At 41.4% G+C, this 15,624-nt stretch overlaps 1 protein-coding gene across 1 annotated transcript in view; it reads left to right on the forward strand.

The window, feature by feature from the left end:
- Positions 1-4,360: 4,360 nt before the first annotated feature.
- LOC143388185 (arf-GAP with SH3 domain, ANK repeat and PH domain-containing protein 1-like) overlaps positions 4,361-15,624 on the forward strand; it is a gene marked incomplete at its 5' end in the record, with an annotated part of 70,919 nt that continues 59,655 nt past the window's right edge. The window contains 4 exon segments of the mRNA XM_077108035.1: positions 4,361-4,435; positions 4,954-5,003; positions 6,968-7,097; positions 8,558-8,643. Coding sequence (XP_076964150.1) covers positions 4,361-4,435; positions 4,954-5,003; positions 6,968-7,097; positions 8,558-8,643 — 341 coding nt within the window.

The following is a 15,624-nucleotide window of genomic DNA, read 5'->3' on the forward strand; positions in this document are numbered from 1 at the left end:
GCAAGTCAGCAGATTTGCATTAGCTTTACTTGCAGAGAAACTGTTTCTATGTGTTGACCGGAAGAAGAGGGAGAACCAGTGGACAGCAGAGAGAGACTGTCAATTACCGCAAGGTGACAAAGCAAGCAGATTGCGTCCTCACTAATTAATAAAGTCTTCCATGCACGTAGGTGTGGTGGAAGTCCCCTTTGTGGGGATGTGCGGCTCTCTCCTCTTCTCAGAGGCAAGAAATGGAGGCATTGCTGGCTCCTGGCTTTTCCGCAACAGCAGCAGGGCCACTCAGGCGCCAACCAGCTGGCCCACGGAGGGACTCGGAGCCTGGCCGTGGCCTGCCACTGCTTTGGGACTCCTGCAAAGGATGAGCACTCATGGAACAAAAAGACCAGGGCCCTCCCTGCCCTCTGAGGAGAAAGGCAGTGTATCAGTAAGCCAACAGGATTGTTCCAAATGTGGTAAAGCTGAATAAGAGGGTGAAGAACTAAATCAAGGCAGACTATATTTTAAGTTTGTGTACTTAGAGGAAAATTTTTATGAAGTCTTTTTCAGTGGCTGGGATTGTGGGGGCTGTTTGTATAATATCTGTCAGCATTGAGCAGTTCTGAGAAGAAAATGGTTATTTTTATTACCACTAATTTTAATTACAATTATTTCTTCAACAGGTTCCATCTTGCATAATGAAGGATAGACCTCAGCCTCCCTTTGTCTGATTTATTTCCGTTTTCTAGTTAGGCTGGCTGTATTGGCAGAGGAAAGAAATTTAAATAGTAATTTTGGGGGGAAAGGAAACATATTTACCATACCTAAACATCATTCCTGAAATTGTTTTTAAAATGTTGTTTGATTAATAAACTGGAAAAAGTGGTACTCCTTTAAGACTTCTTTCAGACTTGAATCCTGCACAGAACTTGTTACTTCAGCATTATTGTTATAGGAAAGGAGTTGGTTTGGAAGTTGAGTGAATGGGAATAGAAGAATCAGTAGAATTTTATTAACATGAATGGTGAATAATTCCACAGTGGATTTGAAAGGCTTTTAAAGTCTGTTGAGATTGGTCTGCTTCCTCTCTGTCTTTGTGTTTTTATAATGGCACGCAGGGGGTTGCTAGTACTTGTCATAGAAGACAACCTTCTTTGTCAGTTTTTAAAAATAAACTTATTTTTTCCTGAGATGTAAGGTGGAAAAAGTTTGTAAGTTTTTAAATATTTTCCTGTGGCCTTTTAATAGGCTAGTCAATCACTGAGAATATTCTGACTTATAATACATAAAAAAGTGGGTTTTTTTAATTAGTCCCCAAGAATATGTGTATATATGCCAACAAAAGAATACCAAGAATTCCGCCAAGAATTCTTAATTCTTGAGCTTTTCAATCAGTGCAACTACATCCACACCCCATGCCTGACCACAGTGGTGACATAAAAGGTTGCTATTGTAGTCAGTACAGGACTTTGAAGGGACTTTTTCTTTAGAACAACTATCACATTCAGCACTAATTTCTTTGTTGGTTTGTAATACAGCTTTCATTTCAAGATAGCAATAACAATGTATTTTTTTCTTCATTTCACAAGGTATTTGAGGCATGGATGAAAACCATAATTTAGGATAATAAGTTTAAAAACATTTATAGTTGTATTCTTTTCATATTTTTAAATTTTTACCTTTTTTTAAACTAACAATATGTTACATTGCAAACATTTTTTTTTTTTAATGCAAAAGTCCCCTCTCCCACTCTGTAACTTTGCCCAGTTTTAATTCCTGGGAGGAACTTATATCAGCAGATAACTGATTTCATTTTACTAAAATTCTATTCTCATTTATTCAACTTCCAAACCAGTTCCTTTCCTGTAATGATAAAGTTGTAGTAACGAGCTCTTCTTGGGAAGCTGAGGCAGGAGGATCTCGAGTTCAAAGCCATTCTCAGCAAAAGTGAGGTGCTAAGCAATTCAGGCCCTGTCTCTAAATAAAAATACAAAATAGGGCCAGGTATGTGGCTCAGTGGTCAAGTGTCCCTGAGTTTCATCCCTGGTACCAAAAAATAAAAATAAAATAAAATTCTGTGCATGATTCAAAAATAAGTTAAGCGCAGACATTTCCTTCTCTTATAAAAATCCTTGGGGCTGAGGTTGTGGCTCAGTGGCAGTACTTGCCTCGCACATGTGAGGCACTGGGTTTGATCATCAGCACCACATAAAAATGAATAAACAAAATAAAGATATTGCATCCATCTGTAACTAAAAATTTTTTTAAAAATCTGTATGCACCTTAAGAACTGTTTTATACCTTCCTTTTAGTAATAATGGACAGATTTCCAAAGTTAATCATAAAGAACTCTCTTATTTTTATGGCTGTTTAAAAGTTCCATAATGTGTTAGCCAGCGCTCATTGGTGGGCCCTTCACTTTCTATCAGAATTAACAGCCCTATCGAAAATATCCTGGTGCCCACATGATATGTTACCTGCCTTCTGCAAGTCCTTCTCGTCCGACCCCTCAGTGCTAGGCAGTGTTCTGAAAATGGGGGCGATAGCCAACAGGTGAAGCATTCATACACAAGTGTTTAAGGAAGAGTACTTTGAAGAAAAATCACATGGGGATCTTCTTGAATGGGGAAAAGGTAGATTCTGGCTTGAGTAGTGGAGGGCAGGGCAAGCCCCAGCCTCACTGACCCACCATCCACACAAACTTCTACAGTCTGTGGGATGGTGGGCTGGGGACTTACACCCCAGGAATGGAATTGAGAACTCGGAACAAGTTGCCCATTTCGGGTAGAAGACAAGTCCTGTTAATCTTTATTTCTTCCCTCTCACGCCGAAGGCAATGTTTTTCAACTTCATTTATTTATTTTTTAACATCATTACCTGTACCCTTCGTCTTTTTCCCCAAAAAGCTTTTTTGGAAGTTTCCCCCCTCATTGTTCTCCACATGTAATACCATTTATATACTGTGGCCATTTGGAGGGCCACAGACGATTATAAAATCTAAGTGGGCTTTTTGCCCTACTTCCCAAAAACCAATGCCCTGAACCCTCACAGAACACGTGGACTCAGCTTAGCCTGTAGCCCTCAGGCTGTTCTCTGCACACACAGTGGCAGAAGCACTTGGACAGAATTGTCTTGGTAGGACTCTTTGTCTTTGCACTAAGAGAAGGAAAAGTGGTCGTTTCCACCACTTGCACTTGTGTGTAAAACTAGTCGGGGTTCAGGGAGAGTGAAGGGTTAGAGTGACTTAGGAGCTGCAGGAAGCCTGGGCTGAGAACAACAGGAAAGCATCAGGGGGAAGTTCAGAGCCAAAGGAAATGTCTTCTCTTTCCCAGCCCTGCTGTGTTCCCACGTTGCCTTACTCATTTAGCATCCCCATGACATTTAAAAAATAAACACATTCAGCACTTTCTGGGTTACCAGGGCGTGAACAGCACTTCTCACTGCCTCGGTTGACACATCTGCTCAGTCAGATCTCACACCCCACACTGTGGATGTGGTTCAGAGGGTCTGCACAGAGCCCCTTCGGGTCAGAGTTAGTCCTTCTCCCACCACATTCCCCACGTCTTGCCACATGCATGGCAGTGTGTGGCGGCCTTGGCTCCGCCCACCCCCTGCCCTTGGAGCACAGATCCCTTAAAGGCAGGAACAACATCCAGCTGATCATCTTACTCATCAAGCACTTGGGCCCAGCAAAGTGCCTGGGCTCAATCCCCAGGACCACCTAGTTTCTAGTGTAGTGTGTGGCCCAGAGTCGGTGTTCAGTGAGTGATGGACAGGCAGGTGAACAGACAGGTAGACAGACTGATGAGCACAGATTGAGTGGGAATGTTTCTTGAGTGAGGAGATCCATAGGCCTTTCCTTCAGTAATCTGGTCCTGCGGATCCCCGCAGCCTCATTTCTAGGTCACTAAAACTGATGTCGTCAGGGTACCAGGAGGCTTCTTAAAGAGACCAGGTCATAACCTCTTCTCTGTCCTTGTACTGCTGCTTCTTTCACTGTCCCCCACCCCCCGTTCTTCTGTTGCTCTTCTCTTCAGCTGAGCAGCAGCACCATCTCCTTTCAGACTCTCCCTGTACCTTTAAAGGAAAGAGCCCCAGGCCACTGCCTCAGAGCATTGGGAAAAACCTGCTCCCCTGTGGGGGCTGCACTTTCATCAACATGCCACTTCCATCCCCATTTCTCAGTGCCAAGTGGCAGTGGTTGTGCCACCTCCCCAGGGAGACATCCTGTAGGTTCTGTGAGGGGATACACACGCCGCAGCCTTCCAGAGCCTTCCTGAACCCGTGTGTGAGAAATGCTCAGTCAGCAAGAGCTGGTTTTATTGTCTTATGTGCTGCTGTTTTTTTTAACTGTCTTCCATCTTTCCTTTGTTTTGATTTTCAGCTCCAGGGTCGGAGCCACAATGTGATCTTCACCTTGGATTCCTTGTTAAAAGGAGACCTAAAGGGAGTCAAAGTAGTAAGTGTCCAGAATTCCAAACTTTTGATTTTCACTTTAACTGGAAGGATTGATAGTTTTTTTTCCTGTTAAGATCATAATAGTACTTGTACTTGAGAGGTACTCTGAACATTTTTAGCATTAAAATAATGTTCTTCAAAAAACGATCGTTGGAAATGATGTGCTGCTTGATACAGGGTAGAGAGAGAGAGAGGAACGAGAGTAGGCACTTTCAGGAGATCTGTGAGTGCCTCAGTCGGTGGGCCTGTGTTGGCTCCTCCAGTGTGTCCACGACTGACCAACCTCTTGGAATTTCTGGGTCCCACTCTGGGGCAGCATAATCAGGAACACCCACCTTGCCTCCCTGTCAGGCTTCTGTGTGTAATAAGTGGTATAATGTGCACCCAGCCTCTTGGGAAAAGTTTCAAATGGCCCATAAAAGAGGTCATTTTTGCTAAAATGTTATTTCAAAATTATTTGTTTTTTTTTAAGCAGAAATAAATAGAATTCAGGTTTTTTTTCTCTCTCTCTTTTCTAAGGATCTCAAGAAGCCATTTGACAAAGCCTGGAAAGATTATGAGACAAAGTTGTAAGTGTTTTTTGTTTTGTTTTGTTTTTGTTTTGGGTATTGGTGCTTTTTGTTTGTTTGTTTTCATAAGAAAGTAACTGGGAAAAGGCTAGAGCCCCTAATATCTTCTTAACAAAACACTTAGTATGCCCTTGGAAGACCTAAATTGGGGGTGCTGACCTAGTTTAAAAGTAGTTATGGCCAGGCCCAGTGGTGCACCCCTGTAATCCCAGCAACTCCAGAGGCTGAGGCAGGAGAATTGCAAGTTTGAAACCAGCCTCAACAACTTAGCAAGATCCTGCCTCAAAATAAAAAATTTACCAAAAGGCTAGAGATACAGCTCAGTGGTAAAGTACCCACGTTCAATCCCAAGCACCACCAAAAAGAAAAAAAGAAAGAAAAAGAAAAACACAATCTGGTAGCCATCAAGCTGGCATTCACTCCAGTTCTGTCTACCCCAGAGCCTAAGCAGCAGAACATGGGCATTGGGGTGAGACCAGAGGGAGGGATTAGGGAAGTGAGCACTTTGCATGCTGCCTGGCTGGTGTTTATACCATAGGTATTGCACCATGGCCCTTTGTTACTACTCTGGGAAATTTGTAATATCAGGCAGTAGAATAGGGTGGGAGATGTGTGTATTTTAAAGCTTTTAATAAATTTCTTGGCTGTAAAGTTGGGTAACTGTAAACATAAGAGAATAAAGACATTTCTGGAAGGCAGCAATAGCAGCGGAATGAAAAGAGAAGCAAAAGAAGAACAAGTTCAGGACTAAGCCTGTTTCCCAAGCTACTTTTGTAATTGATTATGTAACAAGTGCGTTGTTGGGCACTTGCCATCCTAGGGATGCTTCTGTGCATGAACAGCTAAAAATGCAGCTGGGAACCAAAAGGCTGTAACAATGGTTGACCAATGCTATGGGCCATTTCTTTCTGTATGAAAAGTGGGTCATGGACACTCACAAAAATTCAAATAGTGAGTTCAGTGGGTTTCAGTTATATGACCTTGAGGAAGGTTTTTGTTTTTATAATTTAAATAAATTATTTTCTTTCTTTCTATTTATTTTTTTAACTTATTTATTTTGCACTGGTGATTGAACATGGACACTTACTCCTGAGCTCCATCTCCAGTCCTTTTTGTTTTGAGAGAAGCTCTTGCTAAGTTGCTGAGGCTAGCCTTGAACTTGAAATCCTCTGCCTCCACCTTCCGAGTCACCAGGATTATAGGTGTGCACCACCACACCCAGCTAAATAAATTCTTTTCAAATAATTACTTTCCCAAATAGGTCGATTTCTTTCTTGTGGTGCAGGAAGGAAAAAAAACAAATTGTCTCTTTTGTGTAATAGGTCTCATTTGTTTACATCACAGAAAACAAAATGACTTTTACGTACACACAGAGAATCTATTATTACCTTCCAAATAACCAAAAAAGCCTGGACATTTTCTATTGTCTCCCCCTGCTATCCTCACTAGGGATTGAAACCAGGGTGCTTTACCGCTAAGCTACATCCCCAGTCCTTTTTGTCGTTATTTGTGTTCTGTTTTGTTTTTGAAACGGTGTCTCCCTAAGTTGCTGAGGCTGGCCTCAAACTTGCCTTCCTAGTGCCTCAGCCTCCTGAGTCACTGGAACTATAGGTGTATGCCACTATCCCCAGTTCACAGTCTTCTGTTTAGCACCCAGGAGGCAGTGAAACACAATGGTTAGATCACAGACTTCAGTATTTTTTTTTTAGGTTGTGATCTTGAGCTAGAATAGTAAAGTATGTTTTAATGATCCTCGCTTGTTAAATAATATGAAAATTACCTACTTCTTAAGGTACCGAGAGTTCCAATATATTCTCTGCCCCACTCCACACACAAAGCCACCCCTGTTATCATCAACCCCCATCAGACTGGTACATTTGATAGAATTAATAAACCAGAAGGATTCACTCTTGGTTTTGTGCATGAATGTGTTTGGAAAAAAATTATATCTGCTTTTATTATAGTACAAAAATTGAAAAGGAAAAAAGAGAGCATGCAAAACAGCACAGGATGATCCACACCGAGATAACAGGAGCTGAGATTGCCGAAGAAATGGAGAAGGAAAGGCGCCTGTTTCAGCTCCAAATGTGTGAGGTAGGAATGGACTTTTCCATCTCTGGCCTGGAGCTTGGTAACTAGCATCCTGCCAGTCAGCAGGCTGTTGGGGCATTAGAGGAGGGGACTCTTTCCTAAGGATTCTAATCTCCGTTTTTCTCCAAGCCTTTTGGGATCCATCATTGCCCTGTTGTCTCATATTTTGAGCCTTGGTCCTATGGGTCTCTTTAAGCCAAAACAGGATTCTTTGGTGAGAACCTTAATGTTGCTTGTGAGTGAGTGATTCGGGGGATAAATTTTGGTGAGAGGTAACACTGATGACATTAAAAATTTAGAGCATGCTTTTCTTAACCATGAATTCAGTTGGAATGAAGGAAAGACTGAAATGAAGGAGTCATTGAGGAAGTCTGAGTTTATGAAAAACATGCAGTCAAGAGCATGCTGCCTAAGCTTAGAGCAGTGATTCTCCAACTGAGTCCCCACCAGACACTAGCTCTGCTTGACCTCAGCCTGTTCTAACCTGTTCTAATGCTGGCTGCTTCCGGGTAATAGAGATGCTTTTGCAGTTTTTGGAAAATATTTAAAATGGAAAAATTTCTCATTTCAAGTTTTTCTCTCCTGAATTTTCTTTTGTGTTTTCTTCCTTGTAAACATTTGACTCCTTAAATTTGTTTGATCATGAAATCTTTTCTATGATAAAACAAAGTAAGCAAGAAACAATGTCAATAGAAAAATCTTGGCTAGTAATGAAAATCAGAACCAGTGCTGTTTAGTTAACTACATGAATTAATAACAGATTATTATTATTATTATTATTATTTTCATTTTTAAGTTACAAGAATTCTTTTTGATTCATGTCTTTGGATTATAAGTTTTGGTATTTTATGGCATGTTTCTTTTCTCTCTCTCTTTTTTTTAAGCAGATGTCAGGGGTAATATTAGGGATTGAACCCAGGGCCTCGAACATCCTGGGCAAGTACTCTAGCACTGAACAAGACTCCAGCTTTTTAAAATTTTTATTATTTATTTTGAGACAGGATCTCACTAAGTTTCCCAGTCTGGCCTTGAACTTGTGATCCTCCTGCCTCAACTTCCCAGGTAGCTAGGATTACAGGTGTGCGCCACTGCACCCAGTGTCACTTTTCTTGAAGGGACTCCTGTTTTCTGCACAGAGCTGTCTTTCAGGAGCACGTGAACTATAAGTCTGAAATGCATTGCACCGAGGGGGAATGCTTAGCTGTTCTAGAATGTTTTGCTGTGTTTTATTTCCACTTGTCTAGTAAACTAATTGTGAAAATTTATAAAATGCTAATGCTCTAATCTGTTTTACACTCTCTGTGACTGTGCCAAATCCTCATTCCCCAAATCAAGCTCACCTTGTCTGAAGCCACTGAGGCTCTTTGACTTGTGTAGCCCAGTGTGGTGGTTTGCCACCTGAACCCATGATTTAAGAACCCTGCCTGAAATTAGCAACATAAAATTCTCTTTTATCTCCACAGTATCTCATTAAAGTCAACAAAATCAAGACCAAAAAGGGTGTGGATCTGCTGCAAAATCTTATAAAGTATTATCACGCACAGTGCAAGTAACTAGATCATTGCAGTCATAGCCTTAGCCCGTAACCCAGGGAAGTCCCCTTTGCTTCATTGGTTTTCTTGGCTTTTTTTTTCCTTCATTTAGGGCTGTATATAACTATATAATGATATTCCACAGCTCAGTGGACAAGAAATGGTGTTGTGTTCTATCTTCAGAGTTTTATATAAATTAATAGCTCAAAATGGAACAACTGACTGGTCACTTGACACACTGTCTTCCATTGACATGCTGAACTTGCAGGCCAGCCTTTGCAGCCTGTTTCAGAGACACACGAGTCCTGTCCCAATGGGGGCCTTTCGATGACCCCTTTTCCTCCCGTACTTGTCATTTTACTGTCAGAGGGTCATTTACACCATGTATTCCCACCTGGATTTGTTTTGGGTGTTTTCTCATCATCTAAATAAGTGAAATCGACTGCTTTGGGCATGAAGATACTTTTCATTTGAACATAGATTTCTATGAAATGGTGTTATGTTCTGAGAGACATCCACTGTTGTATGCTGGCTCTACTTTTGTTTGTCTGCATTGTAGGGCTGCCTTTTTATTCTTCTCACGATTCTCTGGCAGCACATCTGTTTACTTTCTCTTTACTTGTTGGGTTAACTTGCATGAGTTTTCAGGAAGAGTGTTATGTGAAAATGTGCCAGTTACTATTAAAGTCTGGTATTAATTGGTAAAAATTATAGAGAAGATAGGGCAAGGACCTTTCCAAAGTGGTCCAGATGGCTCTGATATAAATTTATGAGTAGAATAATGTCAAGGTCATTTGGACTAGGTTACAATGCCTACTCTCCAAAACATTAAATACATAATTCCCTTTGATCTCTTATTCCTTTTAATAGTAGCATTATCTAGACAGATCTTTATATACAATTGAAACATTTAGGGAGGTCAGCATTAATCTTATGATAACAGCATAAGGCTCAAGTCATGTAGTAGATTAGATCAAGTTCTGACCCTGTGGCCGGGGACACGTGATCAGGTCCTTCACTATCAGGTTCTTCACCAAACCTCAGTGTCCTCATCTGTCAAGTTGGGGTAAGGTTTGTAGTACCACTCAGGGTTCTTTTGAGGATGTGTAATATATTTGTTGTTGGGATGTCTCTCTTTTGGAAAAGTTTTTTAATGATCACATTGTTATTTACATAAATTTAACTTGGTAACTTTTTTTCTTTTTTCAAAAAATTCTACCCTCGTATAAATGTGTATCAAAAATTAAAAGCATATATTTAAGTGGAAATAGCTTCCACATTTATAGGATAGTGTTTGACTTGACCGATGAAGGCTCTTACTAAAGACTAGGAACTTCCTTTTGACTTAGTAGTGGAGTAGGACAATTATGAAACTTGGAAGGATATTGTGGTGATCCCTGATTTTAGTTTTGGGTGGAATTTTTCATCTCTCATCAATTTCAATTTTATTAAGAAACATTGATTTGAAACTTTTGCCAAAATAAGTGAATCTCTAGATCTTCTGAATTGCAACCCTTTGGTAGCAAATCTGATTTAACCTGATTTTAGAAATCTTTTTGATCTCAGATTTTCTAAGCCTGAATGAGAGTTTGAGCTACACAAACATGAGTTTTCCAAATATAAGAGGCTTTGTAAAATACACACATTATAGCCTTATTAGCAAAGATGAGAAGAGCAACCCTAACTTGTATTAGCTAATGTGTCCTCCCTTTACTCTTTTATTCTTTGCTTCTCCCTGCTCAGAAATATTAATCAATCTCCTACCAAAGGCCAGCTACTTTGCTGGGTTCTGGGGAAGAAATTAAATAAGGGTTCTCTTCTTGGGACTTAATTGTCTGGTACAGGAATTAGGTCATGCACATTAGAAATAGCAGTGATTCTAAACAGTAACTGGTGACATAGACATAAAAGGAGACAAAAAGGAGACATTTTTGGCCAGGAAGGCTGAGAAGGTGGGTCACTGTACCCTGGAGGAGGTAGTGGTACTCACTATTGGACTAGGATGGCTGACTTTTTCTGGTGAGAAAGTCTTCCCCTAGGACAGAGAAGTATGAGCAGAAGAAGAACTCTGCACGTGAAGAACCTTGTGTGCAGTTCTAAGACCTCATGGTAGAACTGGGTTATACTGAAATTCAACTATAAGTTATCCCATGATTGGACCTAGAGTTCCATCATAGCAAGATGCCAGGGTGGGGGTTCTCTTTCAAGGAGCATTTTATTTTTTTCCTACTTTAGCCAGTCCCTCAGAACTCCTAATAGGCATGTTGTGGATCTATAAAGCATTCTCTACTCAGATTTTTGTTTTAAAACTTTCTTCTTCTGAGCATTTATTCCAGTTCCCAAATCATTTTCAATACAGCATCAGCCGGTACTCAAGAGTGAATTTGCAAGGCAATACCTCATGTGTCATGACACCGTAATGTGGATGCAGCTACAACAATGAAGAAATAAAGGGAGGAGGAAAGAGCTCTTGACTTTTTCTTACCCATTTCAGCTCACCCACTCTAATTACTCCTTACTTCAAACACCAGCATGGTTGGTAATGTGCTGCTCTCAAAACAAACACATCCTCTTGCTCACCTACTCCCTTTATACCACCTGGGTTATCACTATAATCTGCACAGTCAAGAGCTTTTACAAACATTGCTCTATTATCCTTCATCTTACAAACAGTAATAAAACCTGACATTTGCCAAGAGCTTATTTTATAGGCCAGGGTGTATAGCCTTTCCAGAATTCTCTACATGCATTTTCTCATTTCCTATTCAGAGCAGTCAGAAAATATAGCACAAAAAGGATAAAGAACTCGCTGGAAGTCTTGTTCATTCATTTGATAGATATCCAAAAAAAATGTGTCAATATAGACATAGCAAGCACAGAAAACCAAAGAAAGAACTGGACTCCCAAATTTATAACTTTGGCTTATGAAAGGATGTTGTCAAGAAAATGAGAAGACAGCTTAGAGAATGGGAGAAGATATTTGCAAACCACTATTTGATAAGGATCCAGTATACAGAATGTAGAAAGAATTCAACAAGACAACTCAATTTTTTAAATGTGCAAAGATTATGAATAGCCATTTTTCTAAAAGAGATACACAGATAACCCGGAGCAAGCCGGCTGCCCACTGCTGGGCTCCAGCGGTCCTGCCCATCACAAGCACTCAAAGGCATCTGGAGAGCAAGAGTCTGCTCTGAAGGAAGCCCTTGAGCCCATCCATGGGACAAGGGTAGGAGACACTCCCCACCAGGCCTGGAGGACCTGCTGCTCCCAGGGGGCAGAGCGAGGCCAAGGCAGCAGAAGGCTTTGGATTCTGCTTTGCCCATTTCTCTCACCAGACGCTATCCCTGCACACTCTGGTTCAGAACTCAGTGCCCCAGCTAGGAGGTGAGCAGGAGCCCCATAATAGGCTGGGGGCTGCCTCCTCAGGCAGTGTGTGACCTGCCTCTGCCTCTAGTCTTTGATGGGGCCTGTGACTGGAGTATGTGTGTCCTGGGCAGGAGGATGTGTTGGCCCAAAGATGGGTCAACACCTGGGAAACGATAAGGACTCGGCACTCTTCTAGAGAGCCCCGGCAGACATTTGGGGGTGCCAGAAGAATGTGACTTGTGATCTTACCATGGACACGTTATGGGGCTTGTTCGATCTTAGAATCTTGTGCCTGGAAAAATAGCCCAACATGGTTCAGGAAACAGAGAAAGGGTGCCAGACCATCTTATGGCAAAGACCAGGGCCAAAGGCCCCAGGATTGGGAAGAGACCAAGGAGGCAGCTTTCCTGAGGGACACCAGTGCTGTTTGACCCATTTTCCCCTGTTCCATCCATGTTTTCCCACCAGCCTCTGTGGCCAGAGTTGCTGCTCCAGCTATCAATATCTACTTCTTCCAGAGAAATAAAGTTAATTTCTATTTTATGTTTAAAAAGAGAGAGAGAAAAACAGCCCAAAAGTACATGAAAAGATGCTTGACATCATTGGTCATTAGGGAAATGCAGATCAAAATCACAGTGAGGGGCTGGGGCTATAGATCAGTGGCAGAGCACTTGCCTAGCATGTGTGAGGCACTGGGTTTGATCCTCTGCACCATAAATAAAAAATAAATAAGGAGGTTCGTTCACAACTAACATAAATAAAGAACATATTTTAAAAAACACAGTGAGACACCACACCCACTACAGCCCTGTAATTAAAGTAATAAAAATAGAAAGATTATATATATATCCATCAGCTGATGAATGGTTCAACAAATTTGATGTCACCACACAAGGGAGTTGTATTCAGCCGTACAAGAGAATGAAGTACCAATGCATGCTATAACAGAGATGGATCTTTGAAACGTGCTTAAGACACACAAGACCACATATTGTACGATTCTGTGTAAAATGTCTAGAAAAGGTAGATCCATAGAGACAAACAGCAGATTTCATGGTTGCAAGGGCAGAGGAGAAGGGAGGAAGTGGTGGACACTGCTGTGCACAGGACATTGGAGGGTGATGGAAGTCCTGGAATTTGTGGCGATGGTTACGTAATGTTGCACATATACTAAAAACTACTGAATAGGGCACTTTAAAACTGAAATTTATTATATGAATTTTATCTCGAGGGGAAAAATGAAATTAAAAAAACTATAAAACAACTTACCCTCACAAAACTTATAGCTAGAAAGTAATGGAACCAAATCTTAAACCCAGGTCTCCAGCTTCAGAGTACATGCTCCTAGACAGCATGCCAGAAAACCTTGATTTGGTAAGCTTGGGATTGGGCCTAGACATCCACGTTTTTAAGGCTTGATTTCCAGGAGTGGGTTCAAGAGTGCCACTTGGATCTGAGTTAGTGCTGTATGTTCAAGCTCATTGGTGTCGCAGATGTGCGGAGTATGTCTGGAAGGAAGTCACCCTGTTACCTGGAAGGCAGGGAATTAGTTCTTGACTCAGAGCCTGAGGCTGGGAGACCAGGCTTTCAGGTCTGGTGAGGGCTAGTCACTTCATTGTTTAATTTGTTTGGTAGGTTGGAAAATAGGTGTTCTCAGCCTTTAGTCAAACAGCATTTCTTTCTAGGCCAACTCAAACAGAATCTGACCAGAGGATCAGGGAGACACTCTTGTTTTGCTTGGTTTTCCTTCCCCATTGCTGTTTGGACACAATTAAGTAGGCTAAAAATGAAGGACATAGGGACTCTGGATGCTAAGGCTCTGATTTGTTTTCTGGAGATTGTTCTACCAGTGGACAGATATCCCTATTAGATGAACATGGCTTTGCACTTTGGGCTGTGGGTGTGTTATAGCCTGTCAGTGTAAATATGAGGTCCCTGTGCCCATCAGCTGGCAACTTAAATTTTCTTAGCATCCTGTATCATTAAAATGTGGTGATATGTATCTCAAGCTGCTTGATTAAGTTGTGAAGCCAGTCTTGTCTTCTCTAAGGTCAGAAAACTAATGAAGCTCATTTTGGCCTGGGACTGTCACATGTTGAACTACATGTCTGTGCCTGTTGTGATAAGCACATTATCTCCAGGGCTCTCCAGAACTCTCCCAGGCCAAGTGATCATCTCCATTTCCTATATAAGGACTAGTGATGATTACCTATTGTGTTGAGTTGCAGTGAAATTTTGTTTTTTTAACTTACTGACTTATTATAAAAGACACAAGTGACCAGGGTAGATGAGAGGCACATAGGGTGAGATCCAAAAGGGTCCTGAGTTTCTGTCCCCATGGAATTGGGTATGCTGCTCTCCTACACTAACCCAGAAGTTCTCTGAATACATCTATTTAGGGAATTTTTTGGAAGCCCCAATACGTGACATGCTTGATTAAATTATTGGCCACTGGTAATAAACTCAATCTCCAGCCCCACTCCCCTCCCCATAGGTGGGAGGAGAAGAAGGATTGAAGGTTCCTCTGCTCTAATCACACGGTTGGTTCTATAATAAAACTTTTAAAAAGAAGTATTCCCTGCATGGTGCAAAATAGTGACAGACACAGAGAAAATCTCAGTTCATGCCAGCTGCTGTTGTGACTGTTGTCATCATTCTCAATTTTCTGAAGATCTCATCATATTTCAGTAAATATGGACAGAGAACATGGCTGAGACAAGTGCCAGACAGGTGATTTCCTTCCATTTGGAGGATTTGCACGTCAAATTCCATGATAGGTAATCAGAGCTCACACTTGTGCTTCACTTCGCAGTTGATAGAACAATTTGTCTGTAGTAAGTAGCTTGTCTAGTGCTCCTCAAAGTTAATGTGCACTTGTGGAGGTAAGCATGCCACTCTTCATGTAGGGCCACTACCCTGCCCCAGGACTCAAATCTAGCAAGGTTTAGAGCTAGGACATCATGCTTCTTATTTCCCAAGCCCATGCATTTCCTTGGAACTGCAGCCAACTGCAGTGGAGAGGAAGAGGGGAAGAGAGATGCTGCTGCCCTCTGAAATTTGACAGGTAGTGGCTCTGTGTCTTCTCAAGGAGAGAGAATCAAGCATGCAAAGAAAGGAATCACCAGAGGGACAGTGTTGTTGGCAGCATGTTGGCATTTGCTCTTTATGGCTTTACTCATGACCCTCTTGGTCATTTTGTTCTCTCTGCAACCCATCCTTCATTTCTGCTCCTGTTTCCAAAACTAGAAATTGGCGCTAAGATGACTTTTTCCAAGGAACTTGCTTCAACATGTCCTCCTAGACTAAACATCAATTATTTAATCTTTTTTGCTTCAGTAATATGCCATGTTTTAGGGGAAAGTTTTTAGAAAATGAAGCTGAAGGGAAAAAAACACACATTTTTCTCACTCAAAAGATGACTGAACTTAGGTATCCCTGGTATGCACATCAGTGGGATCACACTGTAGATATAGCACTTTCTTTGCATCAGGCTCAGATCTGTTTGCTTGTTCATAGAGCAGCACCATCCAGTGGAGCTTCCTGCAGTGATGGACATGTTCGTATTCCTCACCGTCAGCCATGGGTTGAGAAGAAACAAGCAACTGGAAATAGTGTGGCATGGCTGCAGG

This window comes from Callospermophilus lateralis, unplaced genomic scaffold (genome assembly GCF_048772815.1).
Source record: "Callospermophilus lateralis isolate mCalLat2 unplaced genomic scaffold, mCalLat2.hap1 Scaffold_1167, whole genome shotgun sequence".
NCBI lineage: Eukaryota > Metazoa > Chordata > Mammalia > Rodentia > Sciuridae > Callospermophilus > Callospermophilus lateralis.